This window comes from Pelobates fuscus, chromosome 1 (assembly GCF_036172605.1).
Source record: "Pelobates fuscus isolate aPelFus1 chromosome 1, aPelFus1.pri, whole genome shotgun sequence".
In the NCBI taxonomy this organism is placed as follows: domain Eukaryota; kingdom Metazoa; phylum Chordata; class Amphibia; order Anura; family Pelobatidae; genus Pelobates; species Pelobates fuscus.
The window spans coordinates 221956099-221972518 of NC_086317.1; the positions used below are offsets into that span (position 1 = coordinate 221956099).

General features: G+C 37.2%; 1 protein-coding gene across 1 annotated transcript in view; it reads right to left on the bottom strand.

Moving 5' to 3' along the window:
• The window catches only part of GRIK3 (glutamate ionotropic receptor kainate type subunit 3), a 506016-nt gene that overhangs the window by 180020 nt on the left and 309576 nt on the right, over window positions 1-16420 (bottom strand). Inside the window, exons 8-9 of the mRNA XM_063454917.1 lie at window positions 11639-11746; window positions 6203-6316 (exon numbers count right to left, since the gene is read on the bottom strand). Of these exons, the coding sequence (XP_063310987.1) occupies window positions 6203-6316; window positions 11639-11746 (222 nt within the window). The remainder of the gene's footprint in view (window positions 1-6202; window positions 6317-11638; window positions 11747-16420) is intronic.

The window sequence follows — 16420 nt, forward strand, 5'->3', positions numbered from 1 at the left end:
GAGTGTGTCTGTCTGTGTGTCTGTCGGTGAGTGTGTGTGCCTGTATGTGTGTGTGTGTCTGTTTGTGAGTGTGTGTGTGTGTTGGTCAGTGTTGCATTGGCTGCGACTGGACAAGTGAGTATCTGGAGGTGCATGGAGGCACGCAATGCCACGTCACATTCCAACGTGACATCGACGTGCTCCACCTTCACAGGGTTTCAAGAGGTAGTGTGAGGATCAGATTTGGCACAGGGTGCATACCAGAAGTAGTGTGAGGATCAGATTTGGCACAGGGTGCATACCAGAAGTAGTGTGAGGATCAGATTTGGCACAGGGTGTATACCAGAGGCCAGACTCCGGAGTCGCATACTGGCAGCTGCAATGTGAGTGGAGTCTGCTTGTTGGCTAGAAGGGGGTCCTGTGATTTAGTTTTTGGGGAGGACTGGGATTTAGTATTTAGGGGGGAATGGGATTTAGTAGAGGGGGGCTGGGATTTAGTAGAGGGGGGACTGGGATTTAGTGGACGCGGGTGCTGTGGTTTAGTAGAGGGGGATACTGGGGGCTTTTTTATACTGTACTTTTCAAAATAAACCGTTTCTATGAAAATGAAAAAAATCTTTTTATAACCGTTTATGTGGCCAATGCTAGACTTTGAGTTTGACATGCTTGGTGTATGCTATGGTCTGCAGTCCAGGTTGGACAGGGCTCCAGTTTTAGTATATCCATTAATGGCTTTAATTGCCAGTCTGAAGTCAACTAAGCATACCCTCTATGAGCAGTTGGATCGCCAATTCTTAGGTTTGTGTCCTACATCTAGGGATACCAGCATGTGCAATGTGAGTACCTGTGCTGCAAACTAAACTTGGAGCATTTCGCTCATGGACAGATTGCTTTAATAAAACTCTGTATGTGTGTAGCCCTGAGTGGGGCTGGAAAGCACTCAGGGATAACAAAAATAGCAGCTTAATTGGGGCAAAAGCAGCAAAGTTTCGATCCTACCGGGTCTTTATCAAGCTGCTTGATAAAGCTTGATAAAGACCTGGTAGGATCGAAATGTTGCTGCTTTTGCCCCAATAAAGCTGCAATTTTTGTTATCCTGGAGTGCCTGAACCATTATTTATTTATTATGCCCCCTTTTTAAAGACATGGGCTACCCCATTTTTGAGCAGGCACATACCCAGTGTAGCAAGTTGTGTTACTATTTATAAAAAGAAAATTAGTCCCAGTGCATCTTATAATTATTCAGCTATATATACAAAGTTGTAAGTATACACGGCAACGTTTTGACTGCTGCCACAGTCTTTATAAAGTTTATTAAGGATGTGCTTAATTTATAATATTCATTCATTTTATTCATTTCTTTATATTGAATACAGGTTAGAGGATGAACCATGTCCCAGTGCATCCTGCTGGTAGGTGCTTTTTTGGAATTCTGCATACCTCATATAGTCTGTCCACACTCATGCCAATATTATACCTTCTATTGATATCGTTTCATCATTCAGAGGTTTATAAGATATGTAGCTTGAGTAAGAAAATGTATACATGTATACAGAGAGTGTAGCAACACATTGTATGTACCATTCCTGGGTAAATACTCTGATAAGGTTATAGTAGTGTCTTTAATCCAATCCACTCCCCCTCCCCCCTCCCCTCCAATCCCTCATTTACTTTTTAGGTGTCCATTAAAAGGAAACACGGAATACCAGTTTTCATGGAGTGTCAATTCCATTTTTTTAAGAACAGTTGTAGGGTTAAAGCTGTGCACACTTCTGTCATAGAATGTGTTGTTATTTAAGGACAGAATTACATAGCATTGTATATTAGATGATTCAATTAAGATTACATATTGTATATTAATGTTATTGTTTTAAGCTGTGCTTACATATCGTGTTAACCTGTATGTCCCAATATCTCTGATTCAATTACATATTACATATTAGAAAAAGAATATAGCAAATTGGTAAATAACAAAAATGTGTTGTAGAGGTGCAAATAGTTTATGTAGACCAATTTACATATGGCATTACTGGGAACTGTCTGAATAAGCAGAATCCAGGATTCCTTAAAATAACCTATTAAAAGGTGTGGCTCAAATCTTATATTATATTATAATTATATTATATTATAATTTATATTATAATTTAAAAAAAAAAATTGTGGAACCTAGTACTAAAATTGCTTAAATTACCAACAGCCTTCATATATATTCTCCTAGAAACATGGCCAGAAGAAAAATATTCTTAATGAAAGCAAGGGTTTTAAGTATTATATGCACTGGATAGGAAGGGAATAATGTAACACAAAACCAACTCCAGAATGTGACCATGAAAAGCTGTGCATCAACCATGAAATCCTAAGGTTTGGAAAGAAAATTATTAATCCGTGAAAAAAGTAATCGATTCTCCATATCTTGAGTTTTCTTTAAATAAAAATTGATTTGCAAATTTTAGTCTAAAATAGTCATAAAACTGATTTCAATCTATCCAATCCCTTTATTTTGGCCTTCATTATGCAATGTTGTGTTTGGTGAATAGACATCTACGCATTTCTAGGTACAGCACATCACATGAAAATCTATTCTATTGATACTAGGTAGATTAATGTCCCAACATATTTATGATCCACTACCAGATACAAATGTATCATCATTCAGCATTCAACATTAATTTGCTCACATTCCCATCTGTCATGTTCATTGTCCTTATTATATTTTGTAGATAACAGATAATTATACATAGGTTATGTTAAAGGTAAACATGTATGTATTATTTTAAGTTATTTAACCCCTTAAGGACTGAGGCAGTTGTACAAGTTCAGATCAAAACAAAAAATAACAAAACTTTGAATTTGTGCTGTACGTCTGTTCATGCATAAATGCACACACACTAATTATATGTCATTTTGTTCAGGAGAAACAGGGCTTTCATTTCATAGCAAATATTTATATATTAAACTTAATTTAATATGAATAAAATATAAAAAAAAATGTGAGAAATTAAGAAATGTTTTTTTTTAGTTCTGCATGGTAACTGTGGATGTCATAATACTGCTAGCTGTTACTGCAATAAAGCACACATATTTGTATTCAGCGATGTCGCATGAGTAAAACAGTACCCCCCCCATGTATTGGTTTTATGGTGTTTTGGAAAGTTACAGGGTCAAATATAGCACGTTACATTTTTTGGTTTATACACATTGAAATTTGGCAGATTGGTAGCATACCATTTGAAAAATGTAGACAAACCAAGGTATTACAAATGGGGTATGTCCGAACATGTACTATTTTACATCCAATACCTATTAGCATTCAGTATCATTATGTATGTAAAGATATTTACAATTAGCAACATATAAATGTATCCTTATGTGAGGATGGACGTGATGAGAAATAGTGAAGATTGCTTTGCAGAATTAGATACTATACAAAGATGTTTTCTATTTATTTACATGAAATGATACTGAATGCTAATAGGTATTAGAGGTTAAATAGTACATGTTCGGATACCATTGAAGATGAAGATACTAACTATATTAGTTATATTTACGGCACATGTTTTCTTTTGCACAGCTCTCCATAGATATATGCCCGTTATGATTACGGGTACAGTGTATGCTAATTGTGTATTCCTTTTATTTTTGTGGCTGTATTTGTTACTTCTTCTGGTCTCTTATCCGTCCCTTGGACACTCGATGTGAGAGATCGAGGTCCTCATTGGATGAACAGCTGCACCGTGAGCTTGATAGAAATCGGGTGACGTCATATGCGAAAGTGGAATATAGCGAGAGGGAGGCTTGGAACACACACAGCGCCTGCCAAAAACGGAAAGAAATCGGCGCGCCAAGAAACACCTGTACATCGTTTTCTAAAGCATGGACAAGGTATATTAGCAGGACTCCTGATAGAGGGAGGATTGTATTGTGACTTTTACCCAGCTGAGGAAACCAACAGGAGAAAAGCGTCCTGGGGACTATATACATCACCTTTAGCCCCTTATCGTGATGTATTTTTTAGTCTATTTTATTGTATTTTATTTTATGCAATTTTCTAATTGGCCATTAGAATTTTTAATTTAAGACTATCTAATAAAGTATTATCATTTACTATTTATCTGTTGGGCTATTGGTTCCTGCTATATAGGAGTGTAGTCCTTAACTACACAACGTGCTGAAAACGAGCCTTTATTGTGAGTATAACATACTTTTTATTTCATATTGGACTATTGGTTCCAGACTATATTGCACCATATATTTGCTTTGTTTGAGCCCTAGCTGACATCGTGAGAAACCCCCTAACTGGAAAAAGTCACCTTTACGGACCTGAGAGCGTTTATCCCTGAGCTTGGTGGATAGCTCAGGAAAATGTGAGTGGTTCCATATATAGATGTACATTCTTTATATTTTATTACAGTTTCACACTATGGGAATTTAATTTCTCTTTCAGAAATGTTGCTATATACCATCACCACTGTGACCTTTTTTTAGGGTTACACTCCTTCAGATTCTGGACGAACCCAAATTTGTATGTAGCGCTACACCTTCTTTTGTATTTTTTCATATTTGTTTGTATGTGAAAAATGCAAAAAATAATTTTGAATGCTAAATTTGGCCAGTGTTTGAGACAAAGTGGCTACTGAAAAGAATGGACATGCACCATTTGCAATACCTTGGTTTGTCTACTTTTGTAAATGGTATGCCATCATGGGGGTAATTCTCATTCCTAGGCTACAATATGGTCTCAAAGGCAACATAACCAATCTGGCAAATTTCAATGTGAAAAAACTGAAATGCAAGCCTTATATTTGACTCTGTAACTTTTGAAAACACCATAAAACCTGTACATGTGGGGTATTGTTATACCCGGGAGACCTCGCTGAACAGAAATATTAGTGTTTCAAACCAGTAAAACGTATCATAATAATGATATCATCAGTGAAAGTGCCGTTTGTGTGTGAAAAATTAAAAAATTGGCCCTTTCATCGTAGTGATACGTTTTACAGTTTTGAAATACTAATATTTGTGTTTAGCGAAATCTCCTGAGTAAAACAGACCCCCCCACGTACATGTTTTTGGGTGTCTTGGAAAGTTACAGGGATAAATACAGGGCTTGCAAACCAAATTCTGTGGACTGGGTTGTCAGGCAGGTCACTCAAATGGTAACTAATAAGATGACCTAATTATGTAAAAATATTGCAGACATATATATGTAGAAGTTAAATATATATATATATATATATATATATATATTTATATATATATATATATATATATATAAATATATCAAAATACACTTTAAGACAGTGTATGTGTGTGTATATATATATATATATATATATAATCTAGGCATATATATTTTACTTTTAAACTGTTTTTAAACTTTATTTAAGTTTTCTGCAGGCAGCAGGGGGACTGCCTGTCATTCCAGGCAGGCCCCCTGCAGGCCTAGCTTTGGACGGCTATTCTGTCGAGGTGATCGAGACGTCATCACGATCACATGGCCTGGGAGGGCAGGATCAGCCGCAGGGGGACTCCCTGGGATGCCAGGCAAGTCCCCCCATCGCGATAAGCAGATAAGTGGCCAGGAAAGTGTGGACGTACTATGCCGCCCACCGTCGTTTAGGACCGGGTCCGCAAGGACGGCATAGTACGTCTGCTATCCTTAAGGGTTTAATTTAAAAAATGAGACATCCAATCAAGAAATATTGCACATCTTTGTTAAACATTCAAATGGCAGATGCTTTGCATTGGTTATTTGAAAATGTTTTGTTTTTTTGATTAAAAACCTTTATTGCAGAATTTAAGGATCACGTTGATGAAAGAGTAACAATTTCTGCAAAATCGCAAAAACACAGTAGCTTTAGCCTTTATTAGAAGCAAAATGTAAGTGTCATAAGTATATGTTACTTATATTTACTACAATTGTGTTGTTGTACATATGGTTTGCATGTGTATGAAAATAATTTGCTTCACTTTTTAAAATTTCTGTAGCGTTTTCAGACCTAGTTTCTGAAGGCATTTTATGCAAATTATCCACCTCTCTAGAAGTGAAAATGCATGAATTTATTTAGCCTAAGATCATTATAAATCATGATAAAACAGAAACTTAAACAAATAGATTGCTTTTAAATTGCTTTCATGCAGCTTATACAATTTATAGTGATTTTCAAGCAGGAACAGACAAGGAACCATGACAATTCCTCTAGATTTCTTAAAATTATCTCACCAGCACTGTAGTGACGATGAGAGTACGGTTCGTCAATGATTCACTAACATTTGGTCCTCGTCCTTTAGGAACTTCTGTGATGTTCAAGCCATCTGATGGGTTCCAGGTTCCCACCTAAGAAGGATTCAAGGGATAAATAATTAACTTAAGCGGACACTTTGAACGGGTGCTCCATAATTATAAAATAATAAAATGGAGCAATATACTATAAGTTTATATACTTTTGCTTTATGCGTGGATTCTGTAACTTAGAAAACAGAAAACAACACATTACAGTTTTACTTACGTTAAAAATGTATAATTTTCGAAGTAGGAGATACACTAATGCCAGATGTCATGAGCAGTGCCCATATGGTGGAATCCTGTTTCATTAATGTAACTATTTGTTACTTTTCACCACACATTAGTTGATTAGTTAAATGGACACTCCACTGCACTAATACAAAACATATATCACTGTTAAGTAGATATAGATCCAATAAAAACATGCATGAGTTTAATTATGCATTTGTATTGGGGTAAACCTAAAAATAGCTTGCACAAGCTGCAGGTCTCTTGTGTGCATCCTTTGAAAGCCTCCCCCTTGTAACAGCATCCCAGTGCTGTTCAATGAGAAGTCAAGATAAATGCTTTGAGCAATTGCCAACTTCTTGAGTTTAAGTCTATGGAGCTAAACAAACCAGGAAGCAGCAGGACCAGTTGTCTGATTGATAGCCAGTGGGGTGTAACACGGTGCCAATACCTTTTGAGAAAAAAAACAAGGACACAGTCTTCACACATAAAGCACTTCAGCAAGGTAAAATGATTTATGGGTCTGGAGTGCCCCTTTAAGAATTGTATATTATTTATATTTATAGTAATCTTCTCTTGGCCTTTCACGGTTGTACCTGATGGAAGCAATGTGGTCACCCATGTGTTTCTCTTGTTTCAGAACTTAGAACTGAAACAGAACATCCAGAATTTAAAGAGCTGTGTTTGCTGCTGTTCTATCATCTATGAAGGGAGAAGCTATGGTATAGTAATGCTGCACTGGAGTGTAGTTACTAAAAGAAAATGCATTCTCCCTGCTAGTTTAGTTACTTGACATGTGATATACATACACTGGACAATATTATAAACACAACACTTTTGTTTTTGCCTCCATTTTTCATGAGCTGAACTCAAAGATTTCAAAGACTTTTTCTATGGAATTCCAGGAATTGTGTACAGATCCTTGCAACATGGGGCCGTGGATTATCATGCTGCAACATGAGCTGATGATCATGGATGAATGGCACAATAATGGGCCTCCAGATTTCGTCCCAGTATCTCTGTGCATTCAAAATGCCATCAATAAAATGCACCTGTGTTCATTGTCCATAACATACGCCTGCCCATACCATAACCCCACCACCACCATGGGCCACAGTGACATCAGCAAACCGCTCACCCACCCGACGCCATACATGCTGTCTGCATCCCTGTACAGTGAAAACCAGAATTCATCCATGAAGAGAACACCTCTCCAAAGTGCCAGATGCCATCAAATGTCAAGTCGGTTACGACGAACTGCAGTCAGGTCGAGACCCTGATGAGGACGACGAACATGCAGATGAGCTTCCCTGAGATGGTTTCTAACAGTTTGTGCAGAAATTCTTTGGTTATGCAAACCAATTGTTGCAGCAGCTGTCCGGGTGGCTGGTCTCAGATGATCTTGGAGGTGAAGATGCTGGATGTGGAGGTCCCGGGCTGGTGTGGCTTCACATGGTCTGCGGTTGTGAGGCCGGTTGGATGTACTGCCAAATTCTCTGAAACGCCTTTGGAGGCAGCTTATGGTAGAGAAATTAACATTCAATTTATGGGCAACAGCTCTGGTGGAAATTCCTGATATCAGCATGCTAATTGCACGCACCGTCAAAACTTGCAACATCTGTGGCATTGTGCTGTGTGATAAAACTGCACATTTTAGAGTGGCCTTTTATTGTGGCCAGCCTATGGCACACCTGTGCAATAATCATGCTGCCTAATCAGCATCTTGATATGCCACACCTGTGAGGTGGATGGATTATCTCGGCAAAGGAAAAGTGCTCACTAACACAGATTTAGACAGATTTGTGGACAATATTTGAGAGAAATAGGCCTAGATCTTTGAGTTCAGCTCAGGAAAAATTGGGACAAAAACAAAAGTGTTGCGTTTATAATTTTGTTCAGTGTATATATGTATGTATGTATATATATATATATATATATATATATATATATATCGATATATATATTAACAGCATTAGCATTCAGTATTGCAAGTAACATTGTGAAGGAAGGCATGATGAAATTATAGATGAAAAATAAAATATTGCTGCATTAAACTGGAGCCTCATCTAGTACCCTGTGCCGATCCTCTAGAATAGTATATCTATTATCAAACACAGCAATTGAATAGTATTTTGGGCATATCTAGAGTATTATGATATTGAGGAGTTTATTCACTTAACTGCAGTTGGTCCATGGTTTTTCAATGTCTGCTATTTTGAATCTGTTATGCAAGCCTGGTTTCCAATGTACCACATATTTTTGTTCATCAAAAAACCCTTTCAAGATGTCAATTCACAATTTAGATGTTAATTAAACATCTCTCAAAAATGATGAAAACTCTTAAAGTACTTTCTGGTTGCACATAGAATTGGTGCTTTGTGAATCCCCAAAGTCATTCTATATATTCGGATGCGTTTGCATTGATCTTAATATGGAAACCAAATACATTCTGGCAATTGCAGCCGATTCACTGGGGCTGACCATTTTTGCCTTTAGTAAATATAAGAATTGCCATTGAGGTCAGACTGCGGTAATTTCCCCCAGATTTTGTCCATTTAGACAAAATCACGTGTTTAATGAATAACCTTGTGTGAGTCAGTTTAGTACTAGAGAGATAAGTCTTCACTTTTGCATCTATAGGGGAGTTGAAATAAGGGTGTAAAGATGTCCATTGCTAAAGCAATATAATAGTGGAATCCTAGAACCAAGTGGTTCCACTTAATTGATAATGCAAAGCTCGATGGAGCAGGAACAGGGGAAAAGACTAACACTCTGTTGTACTATTGGAATAATTTATATGCTGGAAGGTGACTTGAGGGTGTTCATGTGTGTAGAAACTATGTTTAAAACATGAGATGCTGATTGAGCAGTTTATAGAGAATTCAGGATAGATTTGTTTTCCCACTATTCTAAGCATTCAGTGTGATGGATACCTCAAAGGAAAATCTCAAGTCCCTGGGCATGAAGTAATCAGAGCAAAAGTCTACATTTGGTATGAAAGTAAATACAAAGGTTGTGAATCATTGGTGTAGGTCACATCAAAATAAACCTGAAGTAGATGTTCTAGCAGTTTTATAAATGGGACTGTTTTGAAACTACCATAAAAAAAATTTCAGAAGAATTTCCCAATTAAAATAAAATAAAAATAAAATGCAAATACATATTCTAAGAAGTAGACCTGGTGCTGTAAACTGTCTTGAACAGAAGATGAAAGGCTTTATATGGATGTCTGTTTCAGTGTAACAGAGGGGTCATTTACAATTGTGAAACAGATATTTCTGATTGGAAGATACTCAAACCATGATTTATGATGCTATAAACAAGAAGGGTACCAGTGACAGCTATCCTAATAAGACAAGAACTTCAGGGATATCTTCTGCACAGAGGTTAGCCATGCATGCATAACATGGAGAAAAGCACCTCTATCTTTTTCTGTCCCTAAAGATATTACATGTTTCATTAAAGGCTGGAAGCATCAAGCAAAATCAATCTTAGCTGACTGTTTGCCTCAAAAGCATGAAAAGAACAGAGCAGCTAACAGACAGGGAGCATCACGGGAGATCTAGTTCTTCAATGTAAAAGACGACTATGTCAAAGGGATTTGATCAATCAGTTCTCCAAGATGCACACCTGATTTTGCCATGTACAGAATTAATTTAATAGGTTTTTTATTGTTTTGCTATTTTGTTTGTTTCTGTTTATATTAAGAATGCTTCATGCAAACAAACTCAGCACAGTTCAATCAGTTTCAACGCAATGTTTGCACAAGCATAAATATTACTCAAAATACATATTTACCAATATATATATACCAATTTATGTTATTCAACCTTTCAAGGGTAGATTGTGACACAGGCCCCTGCTTAAACAATCCTTCATCAAATATGTATGATTATTGGTATATATATTTACTAGCTCTTGGTTATAAAAAATATACCAGTACCACGTAGGAGCATTTAGACAGGTAAATTATTCTCAAGATTTATCAATGTCTGGATTTTGTAGTACTGGATCTGAATGCCTTGAATGTAGACCAAATGCAGCTTGTTGGGATATCAATAACTGGCTGAAATCTGGAACTGAATTATGGAAATATGTGGCCAAACACTCAAATTCCACAGAACTGTCCACTATTTGCTTGCAAATTTGGCTCAAATTCCATTGTTCAGTTGGACTAAGTTTACAGGCAGATAGTTTATTTCCGAATTAGCCTCTACAATTGCAGATGTCTAACTCAATTTAAGAAAGGGTTTACTTCATGCAGGGATGTAATATACGATAAAAAACATTTATCAAGTTATCACAAGGAATAGAATAATTCCATTTATATTATTCATTAATAAGTATTTTTGTTAATTTTTGCTCTGCCAGTAGGCAAATATAACAGATTCCTGTAAGTTTGTTTACAAAAGCATTTTGTTTTACAAATTTGCCTTCTTCTAGATTGGTTCAAAAATATCAGACTGAAATTTAAATGCAAATTCTATGCTTTATATATGACCAAAATGTGCTCATGTGGTTTCTGTCTAGACCAGGGATAGGCAACCTTCGGCGCTTCAGATGTTGTGGACTACATCCCCCATAATGCTTTTACACCCATAATGCCGGTAAAGCATCATGGGAGGTGTAGTCCAAAGCATCTGAAGTGCTCAAGGTTGCCTATGCCTGGTCTAGACCATATTAAGGGAAGTTTCTAATGGGTTAGAATAATGATCTTGGTTACCCAATCCACTGGACATAATGGTTTTATTTTTTGCTTTTTCAAATATTACTTTTACTATTCCTACCAAAGACTATGGGGCCATTCATACGTACTATTTGGTGGAAACTAAGTTTTGTGACAGGTGGTTGGCATTGTTATATGCACTTTGGGTTAGGGTAGATGAAAGGCCAATTTTAAGGATCTCCTTAGTTACCAGGAACTCTTGTTGAATCCTTTTTCAGTAATGCTGTGATGTGGGGAGGTTATATATATATATATATATATTGTCTTTTTGAGTATTTAATTTAAGTATTATAAATTAAAGCAAATTTAGTGAACATCTGGACATTTTCACAAATGTCGCATTGAATTCCCCTCCCACATCACTATTCAAAAGTATTGTAGTAGTTTGAGCATCCATTACACAGAAATATCCAAGTTACCTTATCAAGGCCATCTTCCCTTAGGCTGATGATATCCAAATCAAAATCTGTTCGGAGCCCGCTGGTTTTGTTGAACACAATTCGTCCGGTCAACCCTTCCCACTGGGCCTGTAGAGAAAAGTAGGGCATTTATGACAATTAACAAGACTCATAAATCATCACTCTCTAGGTTAGCACAATGCTTCATTTTAATTACTTTTTACAGTCTTTTTTCCCTTCTTTCTTTCAGGTCCCCAAAGACCCTGGTTAATTAATAATCACCTCATCATTACTTCCTCCACGATTCTAGTTGGTAATTTACATAAGTTCTATTACTGTCTTCTGTGTAACCTGCATTCATAACTATGTGAAACATCTATCTTCATTTTATACAGATAAGAAATGCTTTTTTAATACAGTGTAAATGACTGTGGCTCTGTTTGCTTGAGAGAGCAATAGGCACGCGGGAAATTAAAACGTTGAAGTATTAGAACTCAATCAGAATTCCGGGGCAATTACAAAATACATACATATACATAGATCAGGGCCACGTTTTTAACCCTGTCTGCTATTTCCAAAGTACAGCATTTTCCATTCACTGTATTGGAAAACGGAATAATTTACCTGCTGTTATCTTTGCCTAAAATGTATTTTTAATAAAAAGCTATATACGGTGAGTTGATAAAAGACTCTGAAAATTGAACTCAAAACAGCCTGTCTGGATTTATTATCCAACTCATCTATATTAGTGATTACTTGGCTTGTAAATTCACAATTACTTGCTATTTAGTGAATAAACCCTAAATGTTATATGATGACCTTTAGCTGAAGTAAACGTTCATTTTAATTTTAATTTTTTTTTAATTATTTAACCTTAACCAATAACAACCCTAAGCACTCTGGCCATTTTTCCAACTATTACTACAATGGTATTGTTTGGGCTTAAAGGGATACTCTAAATAAAATACCCAACAGCACTGTTTAAGAGGTTAAGTTGCAAAAGGTTATGAATTCCGTCCCCCATTTTTTTTCTTCAAACTGTTTAGGTGCCATTTAACAAAAGAGACTCTGCCCAGCACCCACTACCCGTCACCTCTTCCGTCAAGTTGTAAAATGTACAATTCTCCATTATCATTCCAGGTAGTGGAGTGCTGCACACTAGTATCTTGATACATTGGAGCTCTGTGGGGGAGGTCCGTTAGCCCCCAATAAAAATCCAGAAGTATAGAGTCACAGGCTAACAGTGCAGGGCTATCTGCCAGCATAAATTAAATTGTTAATGATAATAGAGAAGTATAGATTATAGTATATAGAGAAGTATAGAGCCACAGGCTACACTGTGCAGGGTTAAGAATAAAGTATATGTAATTATGGTCCAAGAGACCAAAACAAAGATATAATGTTTTGGCCATGAGGCCTTAATATATACATAATTAAAGGACCACTATAGGCACCCAGACCACTTCAGCTCATTGAAGTGATCTGAGTGCCTGGTCCCCCTATTTTTAACCCTGCAGCGGAAAACATAGCAGTTTCAGAGAAACTGCTATGTTTACACTGCATGGTTAATCCAGCCTACAGTGGCTATCACCCTGACAGCCACTAGAGGCACTTCCGCGATTCTCAGTGAGTAAATTGCACTGAAATGACGCTGGACGTCCTCATGGAGTCCATGAGTAATGCTTTCCTATGGGCGGGTATGAATGCACGCTCCTCTGGCCGCGTGTGCGGATTCGGCTACACACGGGAGCGCCAGGGGAGGAGAGGTCACCAACACCGAGGGAGCCCAGGCTGGATTAAGGTGGCTGAAGGAGTTTTTACCACTTCAGTCCGGGGGGGGTAAGGGGGGGGGGAGAGGGAAGGGGGCTAAAGAGAGGGGAGGGACCTATTAGCCCTATAGTGCCAGGAAAACTGGTTTGTTTTCCTGGCACTATAAGATCCCTTTAAGGCCTCATGGCTGAAATGTCATATCTTTGTTTTGTCTCCTGGACCATAATTAAATATACTGTATTCTTCAACCTGCACTGTGTAGCCTGTGGTTCTATACTTCTCTATTTTCACTGACAATATCATCCAACCTGACAGATAGTCCTGGACAACAACACATGCTTCCAAATGCTCTCACCCTTGCATGAAAAGAGGCATTGAGCTGTTCCCTTTGTACATAAGAGACTTGCTGTGCATGAGTTTATGAAATGCAAAGAACAAGCCACAGAGATTCCTATTTGAATACAGTTGGAAGGCCATGGTTGGTAGAATGATCCCAGCTATTTCTTGGTGTCTGCAGGCATAACTTTATAAGCTTTTAGCCCAGACGATTTTCTGCAAATTAGTTTGGGTATAGCATTCAGAAATAGCAAGCCTGTACATCAACAACTTCAATGCATATCCCATAAAAAACATTCACCAGAGAGATTTAGCTGATACATATATCTCTGCCACTAAGAAAAAGTTGAAAACCTGGATTTGCAAAATATATTAAAGGACCACTATTGCATGAGGGTGGGGACCTAGTTTGTTTTCCTGGCACTATAGTGGTCCTTTAACTGTTTCCTGGTCACTGCAGAAACAACAGATTCTGAGATCCTGACATATTTGTACAGGTGCAGTTGCTGTTGATATGCACAGGAACATTTGTGGCATACATATTGATGGACATATGTCCTGATGGAAAACCCTGAGATGACATGGACTAAGAACATGAGTCACCACATTATTCACGTTAATGTTATAGAAGAAGCAGCAGATTGGGAGATTATATTTAACCCTTTAAGGACACATGACATGTGTGACATGTCATGATTCCCTTTTATTCCAGATGTTTGGTCCTTAAGGGGTTAAAAGAGAAGCATTTACAGATTGGGATTTTTTAAAACAAATATATTTATTTTTTGATGTTTTAGTTAAACAATAGTATGAGTTCTGCTCTGGAGCATCCCTTTAAGACACTGGTGTAACTTGCTGTTCCTATTTACTTAGGTGCACAGAAAAGATGCATTTATATTCCATTAACATATTTAGTAAAATGTCACGGGAAGAACATTTTAATTTGTGGCAAACTGTCCACGTGCTGACATTTTGGAGACGAAACTCATGCTTGCTAAAAGGTGACTGATGCAGATTTATGTTAAGTTTCAGCATTCACCTTCAAGTTTTTGCATATCACTGTCAAGATGAATCTGCAGACTCTCTTAATAAATCCACACTGTTCTAAGGGTCTGTCATTTTGTCAGTGAACAATATTGACTTTCTTTCTCTTTTCAGTTCATGAAAGTTTACTGTAGACGAATGAGTAACAAAATAGTTACATAGTAATCTAAGTACAAAAAAAAGAATGACTACTCATACATTATCCTGCTGTTAATTCAAAATGAGAAGAGCATTTACAAGAAATTGAAAAACATAAAACCAACTTTTTTTGTAAATAGAAAAACAGATTCTTCCTGAATCAAGATTTTGATGTTATTTTCTATAATCCGTAAAGGAAACTCCAGGAGTACCAACACAATTTTAAAGTGTTACTCCAATCAAAATCAGAATTATATTCAAACACTGTTCATTTTGCTTGCATGCAGCCCTCCTTAGCATGCACCCCTCCAAAAAAATTATAAAAAAAAGAAGTATGGGAGGGCCATGCTGCCATTGGTTGTCTGTTGCTGGCATGATATGCGGGCTGAGGACAGATGCATTATTTGAACGGATTTAACATTAGCCAGCCTGGAACAAAGAAGTTACACCTTCTGCTGCACAATCAATGATCGCTGTATGTGCACTGTTTCTTTTTGAAATGCTGAACATCATGGAAAATCACAAGAAAATAACTGAAGTGGTCATGGTGCTTGGAGGAACCCTTTAAATGCATTAATTTTGACCTCATATTTGTGCTGGATTCTTCTCCCTGTTCAAATCTCTTCAGTTTTGCTTAAAAAAACGAAAAAAAAAAAAACGAGAGGGTAAAATGGCCAGAGAATAAGAGGCAGGGACATTGCTCGTTGGGGCTCACCCCTGGTTAAAGCCCTGAGTGGGGTCTTGGAGGAAAACTCCTGGGTCTGATTTAATTATGAGCCCAGAATCCCCTGTAATATTATTAATCCAGCATCCCCTTGAAAGATAAATAACAACTCCAAATATATATTTTGCAACAATGGCACTTTCATGCACCATATTTTGAGTTCATTATACAGCACAGTGTGGGGAGATTGCTGTGGATGAGAGTTTTAATGCAGTGGGCGAAGGATTAAGTCAGAATAGTGCGGGCCTAATTCAGCAGATGTGGAGTTTATAGGTTCATGTAATACTCTAAATGTGTTCAAAGATTTGGTATCGTATTATGATTCATGGGATCATGGGACATGCTAAGGCTTAAGGTGAGGTTTGGGGACCTTGAATCAATAAATGTTGTAGGGACCATAACATGTATCCAAGATATTTAGATCACCAAGAAATGTCCCTGATGTGAGTCACATCAACAGCTCAGCTCACACTTATCTCATAAGCTCATAACTTGTCTAACTGGGTACCTAGAAACATAGAATGTCATGGCAGATGAGAACCATTTGGTCCATCTAGTCTGCCCAATTTTTTGCTAAATACTTGCATTAGTCCCTGGCCTTATCATATTTCTAGGATTGCCTTTGCCCACGCATGCTTAAACTCCATTATTTTGTTAACCTCTACCACTTCAGCTGGTAGGTTATTCCATGCATCCACCATCCTCTCTGTAAAGTAATACTTCCTGATATTATTTTTAAACTTTTACCCCTCTAATGTAAGACTATGTTCTCTTGTTGTGGTAGATTTTTC